This window comes from Panthera leo, chromosome D2 (genome assembly GCF_018350215.1).
Source record: "Panthera leo isolate Ple1 chromosome D2, P.leo_Ple1_pat1.1, whole genome shotgun sequence".
NCBI classification, from domain to species: domain Eukaryota; kingdom Metazoa; phylum Chordata; class Mammalia; order Carnivora; family Felidae; genus Panthera; species Panthera leo.
Genome location: NC_056689.1, coordinates 53,970,396 through 53,994,857, shown reverse-complemented (window position 1 = coordinate 53,994,857; position 24,462 = coordinate 53,970,396). Strand labels below are relative to the sequence as shown.

General features: G+C 37.9%; 1 protein-coding gene across 6 annotated transcripts in view; it reads right to left on the bottom strand.

Annotated features, from left to right (window-relative positions):
* The window catches only part of TBC1D12 (TBC1 domain family member 12), a 99,890-nt gene that overhangs the window by 30,925 nt on the left and 44,503 nt on the right, over positions 1-24,462 (bottom strand). For all 6 annotated transcript variants that reach the window (XR_006194396.1, XM_042908009.1, XM_042908012.1 and 3 more), the window contains one exon: positions 7,655-7,770. Coding sequence is in view for 1 of the 6 variants with exons in the window: in XM_042908009.1 (XP_042763943.1) it covers positions 7,655-7,770 (116 nt within the window). In the remaining 5 variants the exon portion in view is untranslated. The remainder of the gene's footprint in view (positions 1-7,654; positions 7,771-24,462) is intronic.

The following is a 24,462-nucleotide window of genomic DNA, read 5'->3' as shown; positions in this document are numbered from 1 at the left end:
GCTTTAAACACAGAATTGTTTCTAATAAGATTTAAAGAAAAGGGACTGTGGAATCTCTTGGAAGACTTCCAAAAAGGAAAGTTGACTCAGCTGCAAGAGGCCTTTTATTCCGACCACTTTTGTTCCAATTGCAAGCCCAAAGTCAGCATGAGAGTGAAGTCACTTGCTGAAGGTGGTGCAGCAGAAAGACATGAACCTGGGTACTCGATGCATGGAGACACCAGACTAGCTCTGAACTGCCCAACTCTGGGCCATGTATATATGAGGGAATAAATCCTTATGTGTTTAGGCCACTATATGGGGGAGTCTCTTATTTGTAGTTGAATGTAATTGCTGAGTGATACACCAGTTACACAATAATAATGCTCTAAAGGGCAGGGACCATTACAAACTTCACCTGACTCCAACCACTTTCAAAATCCATTGAGTTTAGCCCTTACACTAGATTAATTAACCTTATGATTCTGGGGAGCCTGGGCAACTCTTGGGTTTTGGCTCAGGTCATGATCTCGCAGTTTGTGGGTTCAAGCCCCGCAGTGGGCTCCACACTGACGGTGGGGAGCATGCTTGGGATTTTCTCTCTCTGCCCCTCCCCTGCTTGTGTTCACTCTCTCTCAAAATAAGTAAATCAACTTTAAAAACAAAAAACCTTATGATTCCTAGTATTGCCTACCCTTAAACCTTACAAACTGAAGTTGTCCAAAGCTGCTTCTCACCCAGGTCCTAACCAACTGTCAAGCCCAAACCCAGCCATTAAGAGTCTCTCATTTCCTTTTACAAACTATCCTATCTCTCTGGATATAGTTTGATACCACAAAAGAATGGATTTCATGCTGTCCAAGTTTCAGATGTTATTACTATATAAAGAAAATAAAAAGCTTATTTATTGTGATGAAAATGAGACCACAGAAAAAAAGAGAAAAAAGCCAAATATAAATCTAGTTTTCAAGTAAACAGTGATCCTGGACTCAGTAATACTGTCTTCTCTTTTGCTCCTCCAGCCCAGACTGTAAGTGCTTTTCTGAAGCTGTTAATCTTTTGACCTCATATCCCCTTCTTTTCCTTTTCTAGCCCTTCTAACAACCTTAATAATAAATTAAGAGTAATAAATTACTCTATTAAAGTCTTTCTTCTTGAAATTACTGTCCTGGTTGTCTGTTTTTCCTGATTGGACTCCGAACTCTTAAGATAACAGAAAATTGTTTTATCTACCTTTAGAGATTTTTTATTTTACCAGGGGAGAAACAGCTTAATTCAAATTTCATTTCCAGTTTTTGAACTACAAATCTACTCTTAAGATATCTCACCAGTTACTACTATTTTCCACCGAAAAGGCTTGATCATTCCCTTCAGTTACAATGCTGCCTGCTGCTCCTGGTATGAATCTTAATGCTTTTTGCACTTCATTCTTTCTTATTTCTTTTCCATAAGTCTCAATAAAAGACTAGCTTAGACTTAAGGGCACAACTTGGGGGATCTGTTCTTCTATTTACTGAGAAAGTGGAATTAGATCTAAACAGATCTCTCGGGGCGCCTGGGTGGCTCGGTCGGTTAAGTGTCTGACTTCGGCTCAGGTCATGATCTCGCGGTCTGTGAGTTCGAGCCCCGCGTCGGGCTCTGTGCTGACAGCTCAGAGCCTGGAGCCTGTTTCGGATTCTCTGTCTCCCTCTCTCTCTGCCCCTCCCCTGTTCACGCTCTGTCTCTCTCTGTCTCAAAAATAAATAAACGTTAAAAAAAAAAAAAATTAAACAGATCTCTCCTCTGCACAACTTTACAGTCCCTCCACATGGCTTAGACCAGTACTAACCCTTGCTGCAATGATAAAAATGTTCTTTCGTGCTGTTAAAATGTAGTAGCCACTAGCCGCATGTAGCTACTGAGCACCTGAAATGTGACTAGTGTGCCTGAGGGAATGACTTTTCTATTTTATTTAACTTTAATTAATTAAATTTAAATTTAGATAGCCACCTGTGCCTAGTTGTTACCATAATGGAGATTCTAGGTCTAGACTCTAGAAAAAGAAGGAACAGTAACTTGCCATCCAGGTCATTTATGTAAGGGAACGGATCTAAATTTGAATAAGCACAAAGATCACAGATTTTAAGTAAACACAGAACTATGCCTCAAAACCATGATTATAAAGGCCTAATTAATTAATAAAAAGAGCACAGTCCCTTTATATGCAATATTGTTTCACTGACACTCACACCTTGGTTTTTCCAGATAACTCCCCAAACTATGTTGACGTAGTCCTGAAAGATTTCGAGAAGAGGCAAACAGATAGCTTTATTTGTGCTAGTCATAAGTACGTCAGTCTTAGCATGAAATAATTTGCAGGAAGGAGTTAAACACTGTTCAGGAAACAGAACTTTTCAGATAGTCCTATGTCAGGTTTTTCTATTGTGATTTCAGTTTTTTGAAAATGAGTACTTATATATGTACTCCAACACAAAATAGTAAATAAATAATAATTGGCTTATTAATTATTATAAGTCTTGGTATCCCCTTCTTCCAATCATCATAAATGCAAAAACCTTGGTACATAGAACAGAGTACAAATTCAATGGTCCAAACATGAAGAGTCCATATGGTAAACGTCCTAACCAATCTTTGATACTTTGAGGAAGACCAGAATTTTTAGTACCCTAAACTAGACAGTGAATGAATAAAACATAAAAACAAATACATACACAGACTTGTTTTTTTGTGTTTTTTTTCTTCCAAAAAAAAATCACTAATTTTGCAGTCATTTGCCTAGAGAACTAATTAAAAAAATAGGATTCTTCAGTCTTGAAAATCAAAGGCTGAGTGAATAAAATCAACCAGGAAATACTAAGCACCTCATTCAGTACTCTTAGGCACTCTAAGAAAAAGATATGGTTTACTATTGTCCCTTAGAAAAATGTCAATTAGTTAGGTGGTCAAGAGAAGAAACCATTAATGAATATCTAAGATAGTGGATCATGCTAAAAAACACGGTAAGAACATTTGCTGCTTTTCAAAGCTATCACATAAAAACCTATATCAAAAAAAATTTTTTTTGATGTTTATTTATTTTTGAGACAGAGAATGTGAAAAAGCAGGGGAAGAGCAAAAAGAGGGAGACAGAGGATGGGAAGCTGGCTCCACACAGACAGCAGACAGCCTCATGGGGGGTTCAAACTCAAGAACTGTAAGATCATGACCTGAGTTGAAGTCAGATGCTTAACGACTGAGTCACCCAGGTGCCCTTATACTTTACTTTTTTGTCACCTTTTACTTGCACCTTTAAGAATTTCTCCACTTGTTTGGTACTGTGTGTATAGTAACTCAGCCAAGAAGCCAGAAGAGAAAGAGATGTAGCTCTATCCATTGGTGGTTTTAAAAAAAGTCCCATAAGCATCAGTGATTTAAAACATAGAAGAGTGGGGCGCCTGCGTGGCTCAGTTAAGCATCTGACTTAGGCTCAGGTCATGATCTCACGGTTCACGAGTTTGAGCCCCATGTCAGGCTCTGTGCTGACAGCTCAGAGCCTGGAGCCTGCTTCACATTCTGTGTCTCCCTCTCTCTCTGCCCCTCCCCGCTCACGCTCTGTCTCTCTCTCAAAAATAAACATTAAAAAAATTTTATAAAAAAAATAGTAACATAGAAGAGGTTCCTATCAACACAGCTCATATGGATACTCTTACCTTCCTGTCCAAGGCTGGCTTTATTATGAGGTGGGTTAAGGGAGGAGTAGGCAGAGAGAAAATTCCTGTATTTGAAATCTGAGGACTTTAGATGATTAAATACTATAGCTGCTTCATACATAAAGAAATTTCAACTATAAAAACCTACGCAGCCAATGATTCTGGATGTTTCTGCAAAATTACAGAAGCTAAGAAAAGAAAAGTGGCACCAATTCACAAATTCCCTTTGCAAGGGGAAACTCCTCCTCTCCTCCCATTATCACTGTGATCTATGAAAGAGGAAGATTCCAACATCAATTTCATGCTGAGGGAAAACTTCTGTCCCTCTCTCCACCCCCTTGCAGATGCCACCTTAACAGAACTTGGCTGCATTCCGAAACAGAACAAAACTACAGATTACATAAGTCTCTGCTCCAAATTCTCAGCTTGTGAAGGCAAGGCTGAACTGGCTCAAATCTGCTGGCAAATATTCTGAGATAAAGTAGAATTGTCATTTAATATGCAGGTTGCACCCATGCAGTCTCATCTGGTTTTATATTCAATAAAGTGAAAGTTTTCATTCTCGCTGGTTCTCTAGATGTATTTATCAATTGCTGAAGTAGAAGGAGGAATGGGTGATTGGGTACTCCCATATGCTAACACTATGGAAAGCTTTTGTTTATTGATTATATAAATGTTAATTCATATAAATCACTTTCTCCCAAAAGACCCCTTCAATTTTAGAAAGGTGAACAAAATTTGTAATTAAATCACAATATCTCAGGGGTACCTGGGTGGCTCAGTCAGTTAAGCATCCTACTTCACTTCAGGTGATGATCTCATGGTTTGTGAGTTCAAGCCCTGCACTAGGCTCTGGGCTGACAGCTCAGAACCTGGAGGCTGCTTTGGATTCTGGGTCTCTCTCTCTCTCTCTCTCTCTCTCTGGGTCTCTCTCTCTCTCTCTCTGGGTCTCTCTCTCTCTCTCTCTCTCCCTCCCTCCCCTGCTCATGCTCTGTCTGCCTCTCAAAAATAAATAAACAGGAAGCCAAAACATAAGAGACTCTTAAAAAACTGAGAACTGAGGGTTGATGGGGGGTGGGAGGGAGGGGAGAGTGGGTGATGGGTACTGAGGAGGGCACCTGTTGGGATGAGCACTGGGTGTTATATGGAAACCAATTTGACAATAAATTTCATATTAAAAATAAATAAACATTAAAAAAATTTTTTAAAAAATCACAGCATCTCAGAGCTGAGTGGAACAGTAGCTATCAACTTGAATCTCTGTATTACAGATGAACAAACTCAAATAGCATAGAAGCTGTAATATTTATAACTAATATATTAATTTCAGAGAGTACAGTGAAAAAAGTCATTTCTTTCAGTTGTTTATACATTTTTGGTACACTGAGATCCTCTTATAAATTTATTTTGTCTAGTGTACTGTTTCAAGTTCCAATTTCATGGAACTCCTTATATAAGTTATAAGAAAAATTTAATATATTGAAATCACTGAAGGTTGAAGCCAAAGACTTAACTGAATGGAAAAGATAAAGCCTAGAGGCATCTGGTGGCTCAGTCAGTTAAGTGTCTGACTCGATCTTGGCTCAGGTCATGATCTCATACTTCTTGAGTTCAAGCCCTGCATCACGCTCTGTGCTAACAGCACAGAGCTGGCTTGGGATTCGGAGTCTCCCTTTCTCTGTCCCTCCTCTGCTTGTATTCTCTCTCTAGCTCTCAAAATAAATAAACAAACTTACAAAAAAAAAAAAAAAAAAAAGATAAATCCTAGTCCTTAAAGAATTAGGTAGGTGAGAAGTGGAAATAAGATATTTGCATCCCAAGTGAGGGCAATAAATGAGCAAAGGCATGAAGGCAGGACTTAAAGAAATAGGTTTGGTTGTAAATAAAGTGTGGTGTAAAGAAAAATATGGCCCGAACACTAGAACAGAACTTTTTGCATGGTATTTTTATGAACTTCTGGGAAGAAATGAACAGTCCTGGTAAAGAGCTTAATCCATTTTGGATGAATTTTAACAAGTTTAAGAACACTCTTCCAAATGCAGTTATCTACCTGCTCAGCGTCAAGAGTCTGAAAATCTTTAACCAGGTATTCTCTTCTTGCTTATCTGACCACTCTTTGAATTGGCCTGGTTAATTCTCCTCCCTGGCAGCAAGACTGAAATGAAACTTTGACATGTTCTCATAACTGAATTTCTGAAAAACTCTTTAAAATTTAAAGTTTATTTGAGAGAGAGAAAGAGAGAGGGAGAGAATATGAGAGTGAGCATGCGTGGGGGAGAGGCAGGGAGAGGGAGAGGGAGAGGGAGAGGGAGAGGGAGAGGGAGAGGGAGAGGGAGAGGGAGAGGGAGAGGGAGAGGGAGAGGGAGAGGGAGAAAGAGAAAATCCCAAGCAGGCTCCACACTGTCAGCACAGAGCCTGATGCGGGGTCCAAACTCACAAATCACGAGATCATGACCTGAGCTGAAATCTAGAGTTTGACCCTTAACTGACTGAGCCACCCAGGCAACCCTTAATTTTTTTTTAAAGTAGGCTCCACACCCAACATGGGGCTAGAACTCATGACCCTAAGATCAAGAGTAGGATACTCCTCTTACTGAGGCAGTCAGGTGCCGCTAAAAAGCTTTTTTTTTTTTTTTAAACCAATGGAAAAATGATATATGAACATATTCAGCAAATCCTTAAAAAGGAGTGTCATGATCACACTTTCTTTAATATGAAGGAATGTAACAAGAATAAAAAAAAAAATAATGTACTTACGTCCAACCTTTCTTCTCTCAGAATGTCTAAAAAATATTCAATTCAACCTCTGCCTGTTTGGCCCCAGATTCTTTTATTATGCTCCCCATGATAATGGGTGGAAAAAGGTGCAGATCAGGAAAGTGACAAGACAGGTTAGGAATTTTTTACACTGGAAGGAAAGAGAAGTCTAGAAGAAAAAGAGTAGATCCAGAGAGCCCAAGAAGGGGGAAGAAGTTAAGAACCAAGGGGTCTTGCTTTAGGGAAGGTGTGTTTTGTATGATAACAAATCAGAGACAGTGTTTTAAAGAACAGCAGCTTTGTGGAAGGCTGAGATGGGAAGGGCAGAAAAAGGGAAGGGAAGAATTTAAATTGGTTTTGTTGGGTATTTCTATTCTTTGGGGCACCTGGGTGGCTCAGTCGGTTGAGCATATGAGTTCAGCTCAGGTCATGATCTCATTGCTCGTGCATTTGAGCCCCGCATGGAGCCTGCTCCTATCAGTGCAGAGCCCACTTTGGATCTTCTGTCCCCCTCTCTCTGCCCCTTACCCACTTGAGCTGTCTCTTTCTCAAAAACAAAATAATAAAAAATAACATATTCTTCTTTTTAAAGCTTTTCTTTATTTTGAGAGCGAGAGAAGGTGCACGTGTGCACAGAGGAGGGGTTGAGGGGGGACAGAGAGAATCCCAAGCAGGCTCCACGCTGTCAGCACAAAGCTTGATGAGAGGCTCGATCCCATGAACCGCAAGATCATGACCTGAGCTGAAATCAAGAGTCGGACGTTTAACCAAGTGAGCCACCCAGGCGCTTCAAGAATATATTCTTAATAATAGTAAACTAACTAGTTGACAAATCAGTAGTTATTATTTCAAGCTCCCAAATTTCAAAATTTGTCCAAAAGGCAAAGACCAATACACCTTAAGTACCTATTAAATGGCAAGAAAGGAAAAATAAATGCCTTATCTTGTTAAGATAAGGCAGGAGGGTTGAAGTAAGAATAGATATAAAAAGCCATCTAAGATTTATGTTTCATTCATTGGCTTACAGATACTTCTAGAAAATATGTATAAAGTTTGCACATCAATAATATATTCTTCCTTATTAGTTTTAGGATACATGACTGAGATTTTTAAAATCTTCTTAAAGCCATTTCTGTATTCAATTCTTACATTTTGTGTGAAATAGTAAGCAAAATTAAATTGAAGTTTAAAATATACACAGTGTGCCTGATGACCACCATAATACTTACGATGGTCGATCCTCAAGAATCAGGGCGGTGGTAGAAAGTGGTTCAAATTCAAAATTCTTACGTCTTGAAGACTGAGGTGGTGGTTTACAGGTCCTCCCTGTTCGTGCTTCATACTCCTAGAAGAGATTAAAATATACTTTATGTAGAGTCTTTTCCAATTTTCAGTTTGTATTATTAAATCTGTATCATTAAGAATGTTATACTATTGTAAAAAATATATTGAATTCATACATTAATTTGGTAAAAATATCAGGCAGACAAAAAAAAAAAAAGTCACTTTTTTCCCTGAAGCAAACTAAATCATGAGTTTATATTACATATAAAGTATCAAAGTATGTTAAGAGACAGGGAAGATACAAATGCACTATGTTAATGAGGGAAGGCTTTAGGGTGCCTTCTATGGTATCAGCTACCCAAGTCCAGCTTTGAATAATCTACAATCAGATAAACCTACTTTCTAAACCTTCAGCCAGCTCAATAATGGAAATGTTGACACAAGATATAGATAATCCTATTGTAATGCTTTGAAGATCTCTCTCAAAAGTAACACTGAACCTGTAACCAAATACTGGTTTTCAATTTCGACCTACTTTGAATCTAAATACTATAAATCTACCTATTACTCTAAATTTAAACAGCAATTTACCATCATATATTATCTAAAAATATGGCAAAAGATTGTCAAATACATAATTAAAATTAAGACACTATTATTATGGTATTTTTCTAATTCATCTGAACTGATGATCCTACCATTCAAAAAACAACTGAAATTAATTTGACATGTTCTTGGTGGACACCTTTATATTTCTACAGTTGAGCATTTTTTCATAAATGTTCACAGATTTATACTGAAATTATTTCTAGAAATTTAACAAAGAACAATAACAAGCTTACAGGATTATAATTTCCAGAATCCACATTTTCTCCTTTCTAAAAATATAAGTAAATAAAAACAAATCGATCTAGATTTGATCATCTCCAGATAACAAATACAATTTTAATGAAATTCTCAAAGATAACACACAATTTCATGAGTAGATCTGCAAGTCTTTACTGGCAGCTAGAGAAAACATTAATTTAAATGACGAAAATGAAATGCACTTAAAGTGATCAAGTGTTTCACTTACTGCCTGTTTTCCTACCATGGCCTACAATTCTTTTTGTATTATCTTTTCCAACTTCTATTTTCCCCTACCAAATCAAACAGTTGTAAAATAATAAACTGATGGTTCTACCTTTCTTAAAAATGTGATGGTCTTATTGAAGCTTAATCTTCTAATTTGAGATATTTTTTAAAAATTTATGCTGTCTTAATCATTTTCTATAAACTCCAGTTTACTTTAGGGTTACTGCCAGTGTTTATAAAGGTTTATATTATTATTTTATAATTCTTTAGTTCTGCATCTCCCCTTCCATCTAATAAATCTATGCTCTGTTAATCTGAGAGCTCCTTCGGATAATTATGCTGGATTTTTAGAGACTTCTTTCTCAAGTTATTTAACACTCTGTATGCCCTTTTTATTAACTCCCATCCCAAAGAACTATACAGCTTTCAGAGAGTCAAAACGTCATTTTTCTTTTTCATAAATTTTCTTTCCTAACATCTAGGATATATATGTAATTATGATCAATATTTTTTTATTTTAAATGTTTCTTTAAAAATCTTTTCTAATGTTGATTTTTTTTTTGAGAGAGAGAGCGTGCGCGCACCAGCAGGGGAGGGGCAGAGAGAGAGGCAGAGAGAGAAAGAATCCAAAGTGGTCTCCGGGCTACCAGCGCAGAGTCCAACTCAGGGCTGGAACTCACACACAAACCGTGAGATCATGACATGACCTGAAATCAAGAGTCAGATGCTTAGCAGACTGAGCCACCCAGGCGCTCCATGATCAATGTTTCTTTTCTTTATTACAAACTCAAATATAACAAATCCCCCTTATTGCTAATGTTTTTCTTATTAAAAATCATAGATGCTAGACATACATGAGGTTTCTTTAATCATTTAAATGGCACTCTGTTTTCCTACAATGTGACCTGGTCTCATTGCCAGACAGAATACAATGAATATCATCCAATGAAGTATTTCCCAAATAAATGCTTTAAACATTTAACACATTTGATCCTTGAAATAAACCTGTGAAGCACTTAACTCACAACAGAGGAAACTAAGGCACAAAGACACACAGACTTGCTTAAGGTCATAAATGGCAGACTGCGTAGCTCCAGAACCTGGCTTTCTAACAATCTATTACCTTACTACATTAACAGTCAAGTTGCTGTCTCTAACAATTTAAAAGAATTAGATAAAATCATTCAGTGAGAGAATAATGGGGATTTTAAAAGTGGATAGATCAAGCTGACACTATATCACTGATTCAACTAAACATCACAAGAAGACACCAGTTGGTGTCTCCTGTTACGATGCAATATGAAATATTCTTGTCAAAAGAAAAATCAAAGTTTAATATTATTAAGCCTCTAGAATTGTGCTCTCCAATATGGTAGTCAAAAGAAGTGATAATTGGGGTGCCTGGGTGGCTGAGTCGGTTGAACATCCGACTTCAGCTCAGGTCATGATCTCACGGTTCGTGGGTTCCAGTCCCACACTGGGCTCGCTGCTGTCAGTGAAGAGCCCGCTTTGAATCTCCTGTCCCCCACATCTATGCCCCTCCCCAGCTCTCTCTTTCTCTCTCTCTCTCAAAAATAAATTTAAAACATTTTTAAAAAAGAAGTGATAACCAACTATGTCACATATGCTTAAATATACATTAAAAAAACATCAAGGGATCTGAACTATGAGGAGGTTCTCCTATGGTGGACGGGACTAGGAATGAAGGAGATTTGTTTTACTTTAACATATTCAGTATTATCTGAATTTTCTTACAAGAAGAAATAAAGTATTTTGTAAGAGAGATCATTTACAGTCATGGTCGATAATGGACAAAGATTTTACTGAAGAGGTAGGATCAGAACTGGGGCAAAAATGATGGGTATTAATTCCACAGGCAGAAAGGACTGGAAAGAACAAGTCAGAGGGAAGGGGTGGGGAAGCAAAGGCATAGATCAGGGAAACACATTAATTTCACTGAATATGGAAAAGGATGAGAAATAAGGCTGGAAACATGTAGGCTAAATTATGGAATTTTCCATTCATATAAATATTTGGAATTCATAAGCAAAATGGAGAGCCACTGAAAGTCTAGATAAAGCCTACCTTCTTTCTTATTTTTTTTAAAGTAGGCTCTATGGCCAATGTGGGGCCTGAACTCAGAACCCCAAGCCCAAGAGCTGCATGCTCTACTGACTGAGGCAGTCAGGTACCCCTAAAGCCATTAAAAATTAACCGAATAAGTACACATTTAATATAAAAGGTGACACAAAAAGAGGTACCTAAATATCATCTATGTATCTACCTTACAAATGAGCTTTATACACAATTGTCATTCAAGAATTTTTCACAAGAAAGAAGTTGTAGGTCTTGCATTTCCCATCAGACATCCTTAGCATAAAAATGCTTTGATTCTAGAGGGTTATGAACAAAAAAACCTTAGAAACACAGTATCAATCCGGCCCTAAATTAAAACAGCATAGATTTATAGACCCGAATGACTCAAATATGAATTTGAGTTGAACTAAAAATGCTACTCTAATGTGATTAAAGTTACAAATTATATTAGAAATAGTAAAATATTAATAAGCATCAGTACTTTCAAAATTGATCACATAATGATATCCTTTAGTTAGGTTTTTTTTTTTTTTCAATCACATATAACAAAAACCCAACTCAAACAGACGTAGGCAAATTTATCAGATCACAGCACTGAATATTCCACACACTTAGCTAACTTTGGTCTTTGACCAAGAGGTTCTGCCAGTCTCTCAGCCATGTCCTGAGTGTGGGCTTCATCGAGAGGCTGGCTTGCTGCTCACAGAAATGAATGCAGCAATGCCAGTTGTCACATCCTTATGATGTAACTTTCAAAGATCCCTCAGCTGCTCTTCTAGTAACTCTCAGAAAAGAGAACTTCTTGGAAGTTCTCAGTAAATATCTCACTCCACAAGCATCAGTGACCTGAGAAATAAACCTCATCAATGAGTCCATCAGAGCCTGTAGCTGAGGCAGATCACATGACTCTCAAGTAACTCTTGAGTCCAGGGCAGTAGGCAGTCACAGTGCTCACATGATGGAAAAGTAGTTGAAACAATATATCATGGATGGAATTCACTTTAATTCCACGTGTATCATGTCGTAAAAATTCCCCATATGTTTCTTCAACAAAAGTTTAATAATGAGCTAAGCACTGGTAATTTTAGAGGCTATAAAGGAATTTTACAATATTAAAGAGCAACTGGAAATATCATAGTCCAAGGAAATCATGTAAATAATGCTATCTACAGTACATCCACTGTCTGAAAATACTGTTAAGACTCTGCCTCATTTTCTGTCAAAAAAAAATCAGTTTTAACTGACCTATTTTATGAGTAGTTGCCAAATATGAGAAAAGAAATATTTAATATATGCAATGTATTTCTATGGGATGTTGTAATGAAGCCTATTTATTATTTTTATCATTTAATTTGTTCTTTGTTTTTCACTCAAAAAAATCTGTCCTATGCAATATGTTTAACTGCAGTAACTAGAACAGTAGGTGAACTAATGCTGAGGGCAGGCAGGCAAATATCTGTAGAATAATTTATTCTGCTACTACAAAAAATTTGCATCAGACAAGCAATAAATTCTAAGCCTGATCAAAAGATGGTACTTAATTGTTGTTATTTCCATGAATGTAAAGTAGAAAAACTGTCTTACAATTCCAAGGTATGGAGATACTCTATACACATAAAGAGAAAAGATGTTTTTCCACAAAATAATCTCTCAGAAAACAGGTAGCATATTTGCTAATAAACATCTCTCATATTATAGGTGCTTTCTATTAATTTTGAACAGCAAAGTACAATTTGGAGAAGACACATTATCCTGAAGTTACCACAATCAATGCTAATCTGGAAGGTCACCTGTTGATCAGCGAGTTTTGTTGTTTGCTTAACTGGAGTAGAAGAAACTGAATGTAAAGTAAGGATTTCTGGAGGTATAACCATCCAACTGCAAACTACCGTAAAGAGCCTTTAAACATAACCTTAAAAAGCAACATACTAAGAGACTTTGTTGCAGAGATGATAATTTTATAGCTATGGAACAAATAAAAGAAAAAATGTAATGCATTTGGAAATTTAAGACTTCAGACAAAATTTCTCATAAGATGATAATACATAGAATCAAAAAGCACTGTATCTTCTATACCTTGAACAAGAGTGAAAGTAATGTGCTCTGGGGTTAGAGACTTCAAAACTGGTCACAGTGATGCTGAACATATTGATGTCAAAGATGTATACAACAGTTTTGAATGTGCAGGAGGAGCAGAGAGAGAGAGAGGAGAGAGCAAATCCGTGGTGACAATAAAGAATGCCGGGCTCAGTCTCACAAACCAGGAGCTCATGACCTGAGCCGAAACCAAAGTCACATGCTTAACCAACTGAGCCACCAGGTAACCCCAAAGCACTATTTCTTAATACACTATTTTATATACTATGTGATTTGAATATGTAATTAGAAATTTAAATAAGCATTTTACTTACATCTATATTCCTAAAAATTATACACACATACCAACACACGTTGGCCAATTCTTCAGAAACATAGGTAGATTCCCCTTTGGTGGACTAGGTAATTCATACCAACTTTCTTGGTGAAAACAACCTTTGTGACAATCCCTGACAAAGGGGAAACAAGGCAAGCTTAATGATCACCCCATTGTGCATGAAGGCTATTCTGGACATCAGTACAGAAAGGGAAAATTCAAACAAAAACTGGCTGTTAGTTTAGAACAGCTGAAGGAGGCCGAAGTTTGTGTGCCAGAGTAGCAGAAAAGAAAACACTCCACTGAGAAAGAACTCGGAATCTGTATAGGAGTCCTGTTGAGTCTTCACCTGAATATTAACCTGTACATATGGTAAGGCCAAACACAAGTCTGGGAAAAAAACAACTATTGGGGAAAGAACAATTACCTGGGAACAGTAAGCAAAACAGTCCCCCAGAGCTCATTCAGGGATGAGAAGTATTCATATTCCCACCAACCAAAATGTGAAGTCATCACTGAATACACAGGCCATTTAGGAGAGACCTAAATATTCACACCCATCTGAAACTATGCAAGTCAGAAGAGAATGGACAAATCTTTAAATGCTGAAAGAAAAAAAATAATAAAACAACGGGGGGGGGGGGTGAACCGTGCTGACTTAGAATTCTATACCAAGAGAAAAGATCTTTCAAAAATGAAAGTGTAGCATAGGGAGCCCAGCAGGCTCAGCTGGTAGAGCATGTGACTCTTATTCTTGGTGTCCTGAGTTCAAGCCCCACACTGGGCAGAGTTTACTTAAAAAAAAAAAAAAAAAAAAAAGAGAGAGAGAGAGAGAGAGAGAGAGTGCGCACGCATATTAACATTTTTTTCAAACAAACAAAACCCCAGAATCTGAGATCAGTAGACCTGAACTAGAAGATATTTTAAAGGGCATTTTTCAGGGGTGCCTGGGTGGTGACTTAGTGGGTTAAACATCCAACTCTTGGTTTTGCCTTAGGTCATGATCTCACGATTATGGAATCAAGCCCCAAGTTGGGCTCCACACTGACAATGCAGGAGCCTGCTTGGGGTTCTCTCTCTCCCTCTCTCTCTGCCCCTCCCCTGCTCATGCTCTCTTGCTCTCTCTCAAAATAAACAAACATTTAAAAAATTTTTTTAATGTTTATTTAATTTTGAAGGAAAGAGAGACAAAGCTTGAGCAGGGAAGGGGCAGAGAGAGAGGGAGACACAGAATCCAAAGCAGGCTCCAGGCTCTGAGCTGTCAGCACAGAGGCCGACATGTGGCTCGAACTCACGAACCGTGAGATCATGACCTGAGCTGAAGCTGGATGCCTAACTGACTGAGCCACCCAGGCGTCCCTAACATTTTTTTAAAAAAGGGGGAAAGAATATATCATATGAAAAGATGAGTTTACACAAAGAAATGAAAAGCACCAAAATAGTAAATATGGAAAAATATAAGACATTTTGGAAGACATGAAGAATTTAAAAATGTTAAAGGATATATGACTACTTAGAGCAAAAATATTATCAATTTATTAAGGGGTTTACAGCAGAAAAATCAGAAGGGAAAGAATGGCAATATACCGTTATTACATTGTATTCAAATTGAGGGTAGATTGTGATAAAGTATCACAAACCCAACTTCATCAGTTCTCAACAATGTCCCAGAGATGCTTCCACGGAGTCTGTAAAGTCAAATCTGTATTCTTAATAGTTTGTCAACGTACTAACATGAGCTCTAATGGTGCTAAAGCAATGTTAAATATAACTAGCACAAATCAAGGCAATGGCACGAAACTGTACTACTAATCACTGTATTCTCTGCGGCATGCACTCAAAGTTAAAAAACTAAAGGGGAATAGAGTAGGTCTGGCCAGTTTAAGAATGTCTATGATTAAACAGTAAATATCACTTATTATAGGTCAAGGTTTAATATAATTAACATCTCTTTAATATTCTATGTGATAAAAGGAGACATATACATAAGGAACTTCTGCTGCACACGAAGTACAATGGTTGTCTAGAGAAAAAGCATTTGTCCAGTTATTTGAGTGACAAACTGGACAAACCTCTTTTATTATGGGCACTATTTTTAATTAAAAGAAAAACTGATAGCAAGTATAACTATTCAGAATTGAGTATCTGGTAGACATTTCCTCAAATTTGTATAAAGTAGGCACTTCATCTCCATGGTATTCCTCCAAAACAAACAAACAAACAAACAAACAAACAAACAAAAAACATAACCCCAGTCAAGTCATGGGGAAATCATCAAACAAACCCAAACTGTAGACGTGACATAATAAACACATATATTTGGTCTGTTTCCTGGCACACAGCTCCTAAAGCCCTTGCAATCTCCTAAAAAAGTGGCTTTTAGTATGCTAATGAGGTGATAACTGAAGTCTCCTGGATATCCTCAGGATCAGAGCTGGTTGTCAGGGAGACCAAGTACTGACAGGGTTAGAACTTTCAGCCCCCTCCCCACCGCCCCCCCCCCCCCCATCTCTGGAGAGGGGAGAGGTGCTGGAGGTTGAGTCAATCACTAATGACCAATGATTCACTCCATTATGCCTACACAATGAAGACTCCCCCCAAAACTCTAACAAACGGCTCAGAGTGTTTCTGTGTTAGTGAACATACGGGCATGTAGGAAGTGATGCACCTGGAGAGGTCATGGATGCTCCATGCCCCTTCCATATACCTTGCTCTATGTATCTCTTTCATATGATTATTCATGAGTTGTATCCTTTTATAATAAACTGGCAATCTTAGTAAGTAATCTGTTTTCCTGAGTTCTGTGAGTCATTCTAGCAAATTATCAAACCCAAGGAAGGAATCCTGGGAGTCTGCAATTTATAGTTCTTTGGTCAGAAGTACTAGAAGCCTGAACTTGCAATTGGCTTCAGAACTGGGAGGCAGCTGGGGCGCCTGGGTGGCTCGGTCAATTAAGCATCTGACTTCGACTCAGGTCATGATCTCAAAGTTCGTGAGTTTCAGCCCCACACTGATAGAGAAAAATCTGTTATAAGATGGCTGACAAGACTGATAGGGGAATTCCAGTCCCTGCCTGAAGACTCCCCTTCCGGGTTTTTCTTACTACTGGGTTTTTCTTCCCACCCTGCTTGCCAGGCTAGAACAGACCGTATATTGTCCCCTCTGCTTATGCTCGAGGCTCAGACCTCTGGAGAGTAATCTCCTCTGAGCCCACCAGTATAAAATAAATCTCCTGCCTTCCAAGATCTCCTAGTGTCTCTTGCTTCTTCTGCTTGGTGATCCAGACCAGTTTCTGTAACATGTCAGGCTCTGTGCTGTCAGCTCAGCCTGCTTCGGATTCTGTATTTCCCTCTCTGTCCCGTTCCCCCTCCCCCCCTCCCCCAACTCCTGCTGTCTCTCTCTCAAAAATAAACATTAAAAAAAATTTTAAAAAGGGGCACCTGGGTGGCTCAGTCAGTTGAGCATCCAACTTCAGCTCAGGTTATGATCTCACCACTTGTGAGTTCAAGCCCTGCGTCGGGCTCTATGCTGACAGCTCAGAGCCTGGAGCCTGCTTCAGATTCTGTGTCTGTCTCTCTCTGCCCCTCTCCCACTCACACTCTGTCTCTCTCTCTCTCTAAAATAAATGAAAACATTAAAAAATTTTTAATAAAAAAAAAAGTGAGAGGCTGTCTTGTAGGGCTGAGCTCTTAACCTGTGGAATCTGACCCTCACTCCAGGTAAATAGTGTCAGAATTGAACTGAATTGTAAGACACCCAGCCGGCATCAAAAAATTGGTCAGAATAGGGGAAAAATTCTACACAGTTGGTGTCAGAAATATTGAGGGTAGAGAAAAAATAGTGGAGTTTTTCTTTTAGCAACATACATGAAAATATCTGACCTCTCAAAAGCGTCAAGGGCATAAAAACAAGGAAAGATTGAGAAACTGTCAAAGGGCAAAAAGACATAGAAACGTTATAACAAAATACAATGTAGTATTCTGAATTGGATCCTGAAACAGTAAAAGGACATAAGTAGAAAAACTGGTGAAATCCAAATGAAGTCTGGAGTTCAGTTAACAGCAGTATACCAATGTTAGTTTCTTAGTTTTGACAAAAGTCCAGAATAATGCAAGTAATATTAGCATTAATGAAAAATTAATGACTATATAGGAATTCTCTGTACTCTCTTCTCAGCCTTCTATAAATCTAAAGCAATTCCGACATAAAGTTTATTAAAACAAACAAAAAAGGATAAAGTGATCTAGTGATTTCAAGGAAAGCAACTGAAAGTAATTATTGCCAACAATATAAGTCAACCTTTCAAGTCAAACTAAAATTCTGCAAAACCTGTAAATGCCACCATCTGTTTGACAGTTTCCAATAAAATTTTCAGATGAAATCGGTGGTGATATTACTGTAATTGTTAAAAACTGTATAAGAAAATGTTACAACATTGAAATGATCTGCAATATAGTAAACCAGTATCTTCCAAATGATCAATGTGTGATATTATGAAACCACATACAGAGAAAAACATCCAAAGTGCAAGAGAGACCAATGGATTTTAATGTAACAGAGTTATAAAGTTTCAGGTTCCACAATATAACTTACCTTTAAGAAACTACCACTTGATGAGTCTGAATGTACCAAAGAATATCCACAATTATCTGAAAAGGCTATTAAAATGCTCCTCCCTTTACAGTTGTTAAAAAGAAAACCACAGGCCCAAAATGGAGTCACTTAGGCCACTCAATGACTTGACCTAGCCTGACTACCGTTTCCACCTGCCCAGAAACTTAGTATAATTGGTCAGGAATTTTCTGCTCAGCACCAAAGAGGTAATCTGTCACATGGGCCCTCACCATTCCCCTAAAGGAAGATGAAGTAATCTGCATGATAAGACCCCTTAAGGGTCTTTCTTCCCTAAAGAAAGGCAACCAGGCCTAAAACAATCCTTTCTTTTCTTTTGCTAATAACATCTTGACCCACTACTCTCTTTCCTATAAAAACCCTCCATTTTTATACAACTCCTCAGAGTTCCCCTCTACTTGCTGAATGGGATGCTATTCAATTCATAAATCACTTAAATAAAGCCAATTAGATCGGCTGAATTTTGTTTTTTAACACTGTCTCATTATCTGTTTGAAGCCAGATTTCTTCACACATGTAATCTAAAATAACATATAGCAAGAAATTGAAAGCAGCCAGCCTTCTTTATTAAACCAGACTTCGAAGAGATATGAAAAAAATGTAAAATAATGTCACTCTTCCCACTAGTTTTAACATACTTGTAAAACAGAGTTAACATGTTACTTACACTACCATGTAATGACTTTATTATCATTATTTTAAATGAATAAATATTTCATTTCAGTTTTAATTTTGGGTATAAGAACTGATAATCACCTGAAGCAAAAAGTCTTTGAGGTCTTACTAATAACTACAAATCCAAAGGAGTTGTGAAATTAAAACATTTGAGAACTGTCAAGTCAACCACTGAAAATCTAAAACAAAAGTATATGTAATAAACTAATGGAAAGAAAATGGAGTACTAAAAATACTCACTTAATCCAAAAGAAGGCAGGAAAAAAGAAAAAAAGAAACAAAGACCAGATGGAACGATTTGAAAAGAAATAGCAAAATGGTAAATTCAAAAAAGAGTCACATCGATAACGACATTAAATGACATTCATTTATAAAAAGCAAAACTTACCAAACAGTATACAAAAGATTTAAATATATGTTATATAAGAAACCCACTTTAAATATAAAGATCAATAAAAAGAAAAAGGATAGAAAAACAAATATCATGCAAACACTAACTGAAAGCAAGCTGCAGTGGCCAAAGTCAGACAAAAATTTAATAGGTTGATTCAGCAAGAAGACAAAAACAAAGCTTCAAAACACATGGAGCAAAAGGAGAAACGGAGAAGTAGATTATGGTGGAGATTTTATTACTACTGTCTCAGTAATTCATAGAACAAACAAAATCAGCAAAATTATACAGGACTCAAACAACACTATCTTTTTTTTTTTTTTTTTAATGTTTATTTATTTTTGAGACAGAGAGCTACACAGCATGAACAGGGGAGGGTCAGAGAGAGAGGGAGACAGAATCTGAAGCAGGCTCCAGGCTCTGAGCTGTTGGGCACAGAACCCGACGCGGGGCTCAAACTCACAGACCGCGAAATCATGACCTGAGCTGAAGTCGGGTGCTTAACCGACTGAGCCACCCAGGCGCCCCTCAAACAACACTATCTTCCAACATGACCTAACTGACATTTATAGAATGCTCCCGCAGCGTCTTCAGAATACACAATCTTCTCAAGTGCACAAGGAATATTCACTAAGACAAGCTATGTCCTGGGCATAAAACAAGTCTCAGTGTGCCTGGGTGGCTCAGTTGGGTTGAGCATCTGACTTCGGCTCAGGTCATGATCTCATGGTTTGCGGTTTCAAGCGCCACATCGGGCTCTGTGCTGACAGCTCAGAGCCTGGAGTCTGCTTCGGATTCTGTGTCTCCTTCTCTGCCCCTCCCCCACTCATACTCTGTCTCTCAAAAATAAACATTGGGGGAAAAAAGTAAAAAAAAAAAACAAAACAAGTCTCAAATTGAAAAGGACTGTAACTGCATAATGTATATTTTATGACCATAATGGAATTAAATTAAAAATCATTTACAGAAACTTTTCTGGCAAATTCTGAAAAACCTGAAAATTAAAAAAAACACTTCTAAATAATCATTAGTAAAATAAATAACAGAAAGAGAAAACATTTTAAATGGAATGAAAAATGAAAATAATGAAACCTGTGGAACACAGTTAAAGCAAGGTTAGAATAAAATTTATAGCTTCGGGGCGCCTGGGTGGCTCAGTCGGTTAAGCGTCCGACTTCGGCTCAGGTCGTGATCTCGCAGTCCGCGAGTTCGAGCCCCACGTCAGGCTCTGTCCTGACAGCTCAGAGCCTGGAGCCTGTTTCAGATTCTGTGTCTCCCTCTCTCTGACCCTCCCCCGTTCATGCTCTGTCTCTCTCTGTCTCAAAAAATAAATAAAGGTTAAAAAAATTAAAAAAAAAATTTATAGCTTCATACACTTACATTAAAAGGATGAAAGCCCTAAAATCAATAATGCATCTTAAAAAACTAGAGAAAAAGAACTCTAAAGCAAGAGCAAAGAAGTAAACAATGAACAACAGAAATAAATGAAATAAAAAACAGAAAGAAGAGGTAAAAATCTATGAAACTAAAGGTATTTATTTTATTTTATTTTAGAGCATGTATGAGCGGGGAGCCGGGGAGGGGGCAGAGGGAGAGAGAGGGAATCTGAAGCAGATTCTAAGGCTCAGCGTGCAGCCCAATGTGCAGCCCAATGAGGGGCTGGACCCCACGACCCTGAGATCATGATATGAGCCAAAATCAAGAGTCAGACACTCAACCGAGCCACCCAGGTGCCTCATTGCTGATTTTTTAAAGTAAATAACTTTATTTTAAATATCTCTGTCCTCCCTCATTCATTCTCTCTCTCTTCCTCTCTCTCTCAAAATAAATAAATATACATTTTTTTTTAAAAAATCAGTGCAATTGGAGAGCCTGGGTGGTGGCTCAGTCGGTTAAGCTTCCAACTCTTTGTTTCAGCTTAGGTCATGATCTCACAGTTTCATGAGTTTGAGCCCCACATTAAGCTCTGTGCTGGCAGTGCAAAGCCTGCTTGGGATTCTCTCTCTTCCTCTCTCTCTGCCTCTCCCCAGCTTGTGCTGTCTCTGTCTCAAAATAAATAAACTAAAAAGAAAAAAAAAAAAAATCCATGCAATTGATAAACTTCTGGTAAAACCAGTCAAGAAAAAAGAGAAGACACAAACTACAAAAATCAGAAATGTAAGAGAGAGAATCTCTATTCATATTCATATCACATATCCAGTAAACATTAATAGGATAAGAGAATATGAACAATTTTATTCCAACAAATTCAACAACAGATGAAATGTAAAAATCTCTTGAAAGACATGCACCAAAACTGACTCAAAAAGAAAAACTTCATAGCCCTCTATCAATTAAAATTTATATATACATATATATTTTTTAAGTTTATTTATTTAGAGAGAGTGCACATGCGTGCATGAGCAGCAGTGGGGCAGAGAGAGAGGGAGAGAGAATCCCAGTAGGCTCTGTCAGCGTGAAGCCTGCCCAAAATGCGGCTCATTCTCATGAACTATGAGATCATGACCTGAGCCGAAATCAAGAATGGGCCACTTAACTGACTGAGCCACCCAGGTGCCCCTATAAATTTGTATCTAAAAATGTATTCAACAACAACAAACCTTCATGTTTGGTTTATGTACGTGGTTCTCAACTAGAGTCGACTTTGGCCCCCAGCAAACACTGGCAACATTTAGACACTTCTGGTTGCCACGACTTGGGAGGGGGGGTGGAGTGTGGCTACTGGCATCTAGTGGGTAGAGACTGGAATGGTGGTAAATAGCCTACATTACAGAGGGAAGTCCCCACAACAATTACAAGGCCTAAAATGTCGATAGCACTGAGGTTGAGCAACTTTGCCTTTGATAATTTCACTGGCAAATTCTATCAAACATTTAAGGAAGAAATAACATCAGTTCTGCACAAATTCTTTCATAATAGGGGGGAAAATCATTCTCAACGCATGATGGCCAGCATTATCCCAAAACCAAATTCAAACAAAGGTGTTAAAAGAAAATTACAGGAGCACCTGGGGGGGCTCAGTTGGTTAAGCATCTGACTTCAGCTCAGGTCATGATCTTGCAGCTCGTGGGTTGGAGCCCCACATCAGCTCTGTACTGACAGCTCAGAGCCTGGAGCCCGCTTCGAATTCTAGGTCTCTCTCTCTCTGCCCCTTCCCCACTTCAGCTCTGTCTCTCTCTCTCAAAAATAAACATAAAAAAAAAAAAATTATAAACCAGTATCTCAAATGAAAATCCATAACAAAATATTAGCAAATTGACTTGTGGTTTCTGGTCCACCATGTAAGAGGCTTAGAAGCTGCCACTCCATTCTAAAAATAAAAAAGTCAAGCAAACTAAAAAAATTATTGATTTTTCTTAGAGCCATCAGAGAAGTCAGGTCACAGGGCAAAGTGTGACCAAAATATGGAGACAGATAGGTGGATATACAGAAACGTGACAGAAAACCATGAGCAAAAACCTCTGTGGGAACAAATGCCAGGGTTGGAAAACATGAACTATAATTCTATCATTGAAAAATTCCTGGAAGCTCAATGTGGACAGGGCAAGAACTAAAACTCCAAGAGGACCCAATCTCACATACTTTTGTGAGTTTTACCTCTAAAGGAACTCTACCAAGTCCTCACTGTCAATATCAGAGAAAAATGCCCTCAGGCTTCTAGCAGTAGCAGGGGAAAGGAACTATTCTGAAATACTCTAGAGCATCTGTTTTCCTTAACAAGGTCTGTTTTCAGGAGAAACTATCTTACCACAGCCTAACTTACCTAAGGGAAAGGAAACACCCAACTCCAGCCCACTCTGGCCATCCTCTCTCACCTAAGCAGGGACAGATACTAAGACGTACTGGTCAAGTTCACAACCCAAAAACACCAGATCACCAAAAGACTACTAATTAATCTTAAGAGTATAGAACTTTCCCTCCCCAAACCATATTACTATTACATTACTAAAGGTCTATTTACTACAGTTCCTCTTACTCAGAACATTGTGTCCACTGTGCAACAAAAAATTATGAGGCAAAATAAAAGGCAAAAAAACAATTTAAAGAAGCTGAGGCAGCATCAGAACCAGAGTCAGATATAGCAGGAATGTTGGAGGCAGTAGGCAAAGACTTTTTAAATACTATGATTAATATGGTAAAGATATTAATGAAAAAAAGTAGACAACATGCAAGTACAGATGGGCAATGTAAGAGAAGTGGAAACTCTAAGAAAGAATGAAAAAGAAATGCTAGAGATAAAAAAATTTTTTAAAGCCCTACAACAGAAATGAAGAATGCTTTAAATAGGCTGATAAGTAGATGGGACTCAGCTGAGGAAAGAATCTCTGGGCTTGAGGATTTTGCTTTTTATGTTTATTTATTTTTGAGAGAGAGAGAGACAGAGCACGAGCAGGGGAGGGACAGAGAGAGAGGGAGACACATTATCTGAAGCAGCAAGCTCCAGGCTCTGAGTTGTCAGCACAGAGCCCGATACAGGGCTTGAACTCACAAACTATGAAATCATGACCTGAGCCAAAGTCGGATGCTCAACCGACTGAGCCACCCAAATGCCCCGGGGCCTGAGGATATCTTAATAGAAACCTCCAAAACTGACAAAAAACCAAAAACAAAAACAAAAAAACAAAGACTGGAAAAAACAAACTCAACAGAATATCCAAGGACTACAGAACAACTACAAAAAGTATATAATATATGTATAATGGGAATATCAAAAGAAGAGAGAAGAGAAAAAAGGAGAAGCAATATTTGAAACAATGATAACTAGGAATTTCCCCAAATTAATGTCAACACCAAACTACAGATCACCAAGCAGAATAAATGCCTAAGAAACTATACATAGGCAGATCATATTTAAACAACAGAAAACCAAACATAAAGAAAAAATCTTTAAAGAATCACTGGGGGGGTGGGGGGAGGAGTCTCTTTCCCTATAAAGAAGGAAAGAATTACATTCGACTTCTTAGAAATCATGCAAGAAGAAAGAAATATTTAAAGTGTTGGAACAAAAAATGCAACGACCTAAATTTTGTATTCTGCTAAATGATCTTTCAAAAGGAAATTAAAGAAATAGAGACATAAAGACTTTTTCAAACAAAAATTAAAGGAATTTGTTATCAATAAGCTCTGTCTTGCAAGAAATGTTAAAAGATGCTCTTTAGAGAGGAGGAAAATGATATAGATCAGAAACTTGTTTGTATACAAAGAAAGGAAGAGCATCAGGAAGGAATATATAATGGTAAAATAAAAATTATTATTTTTAGGGGTGTCTGGATGGCTCAGTTGCGGTTAAGCGTTTGACTTTGGCTCAGGTTGTAATCTCATGGTTGACGGGCCCCACGTTGGGCTCTGTGCTGACAGCTCAGAGCCTGGAGCCTGCTTCGGATTCCGTGTCTCCCTCTCTCACTGCCACTCCCCCGATTGTGCTCTGTGTGTCTCTCTCTCTTAAAAATAAACATTAAAAAATACTATAA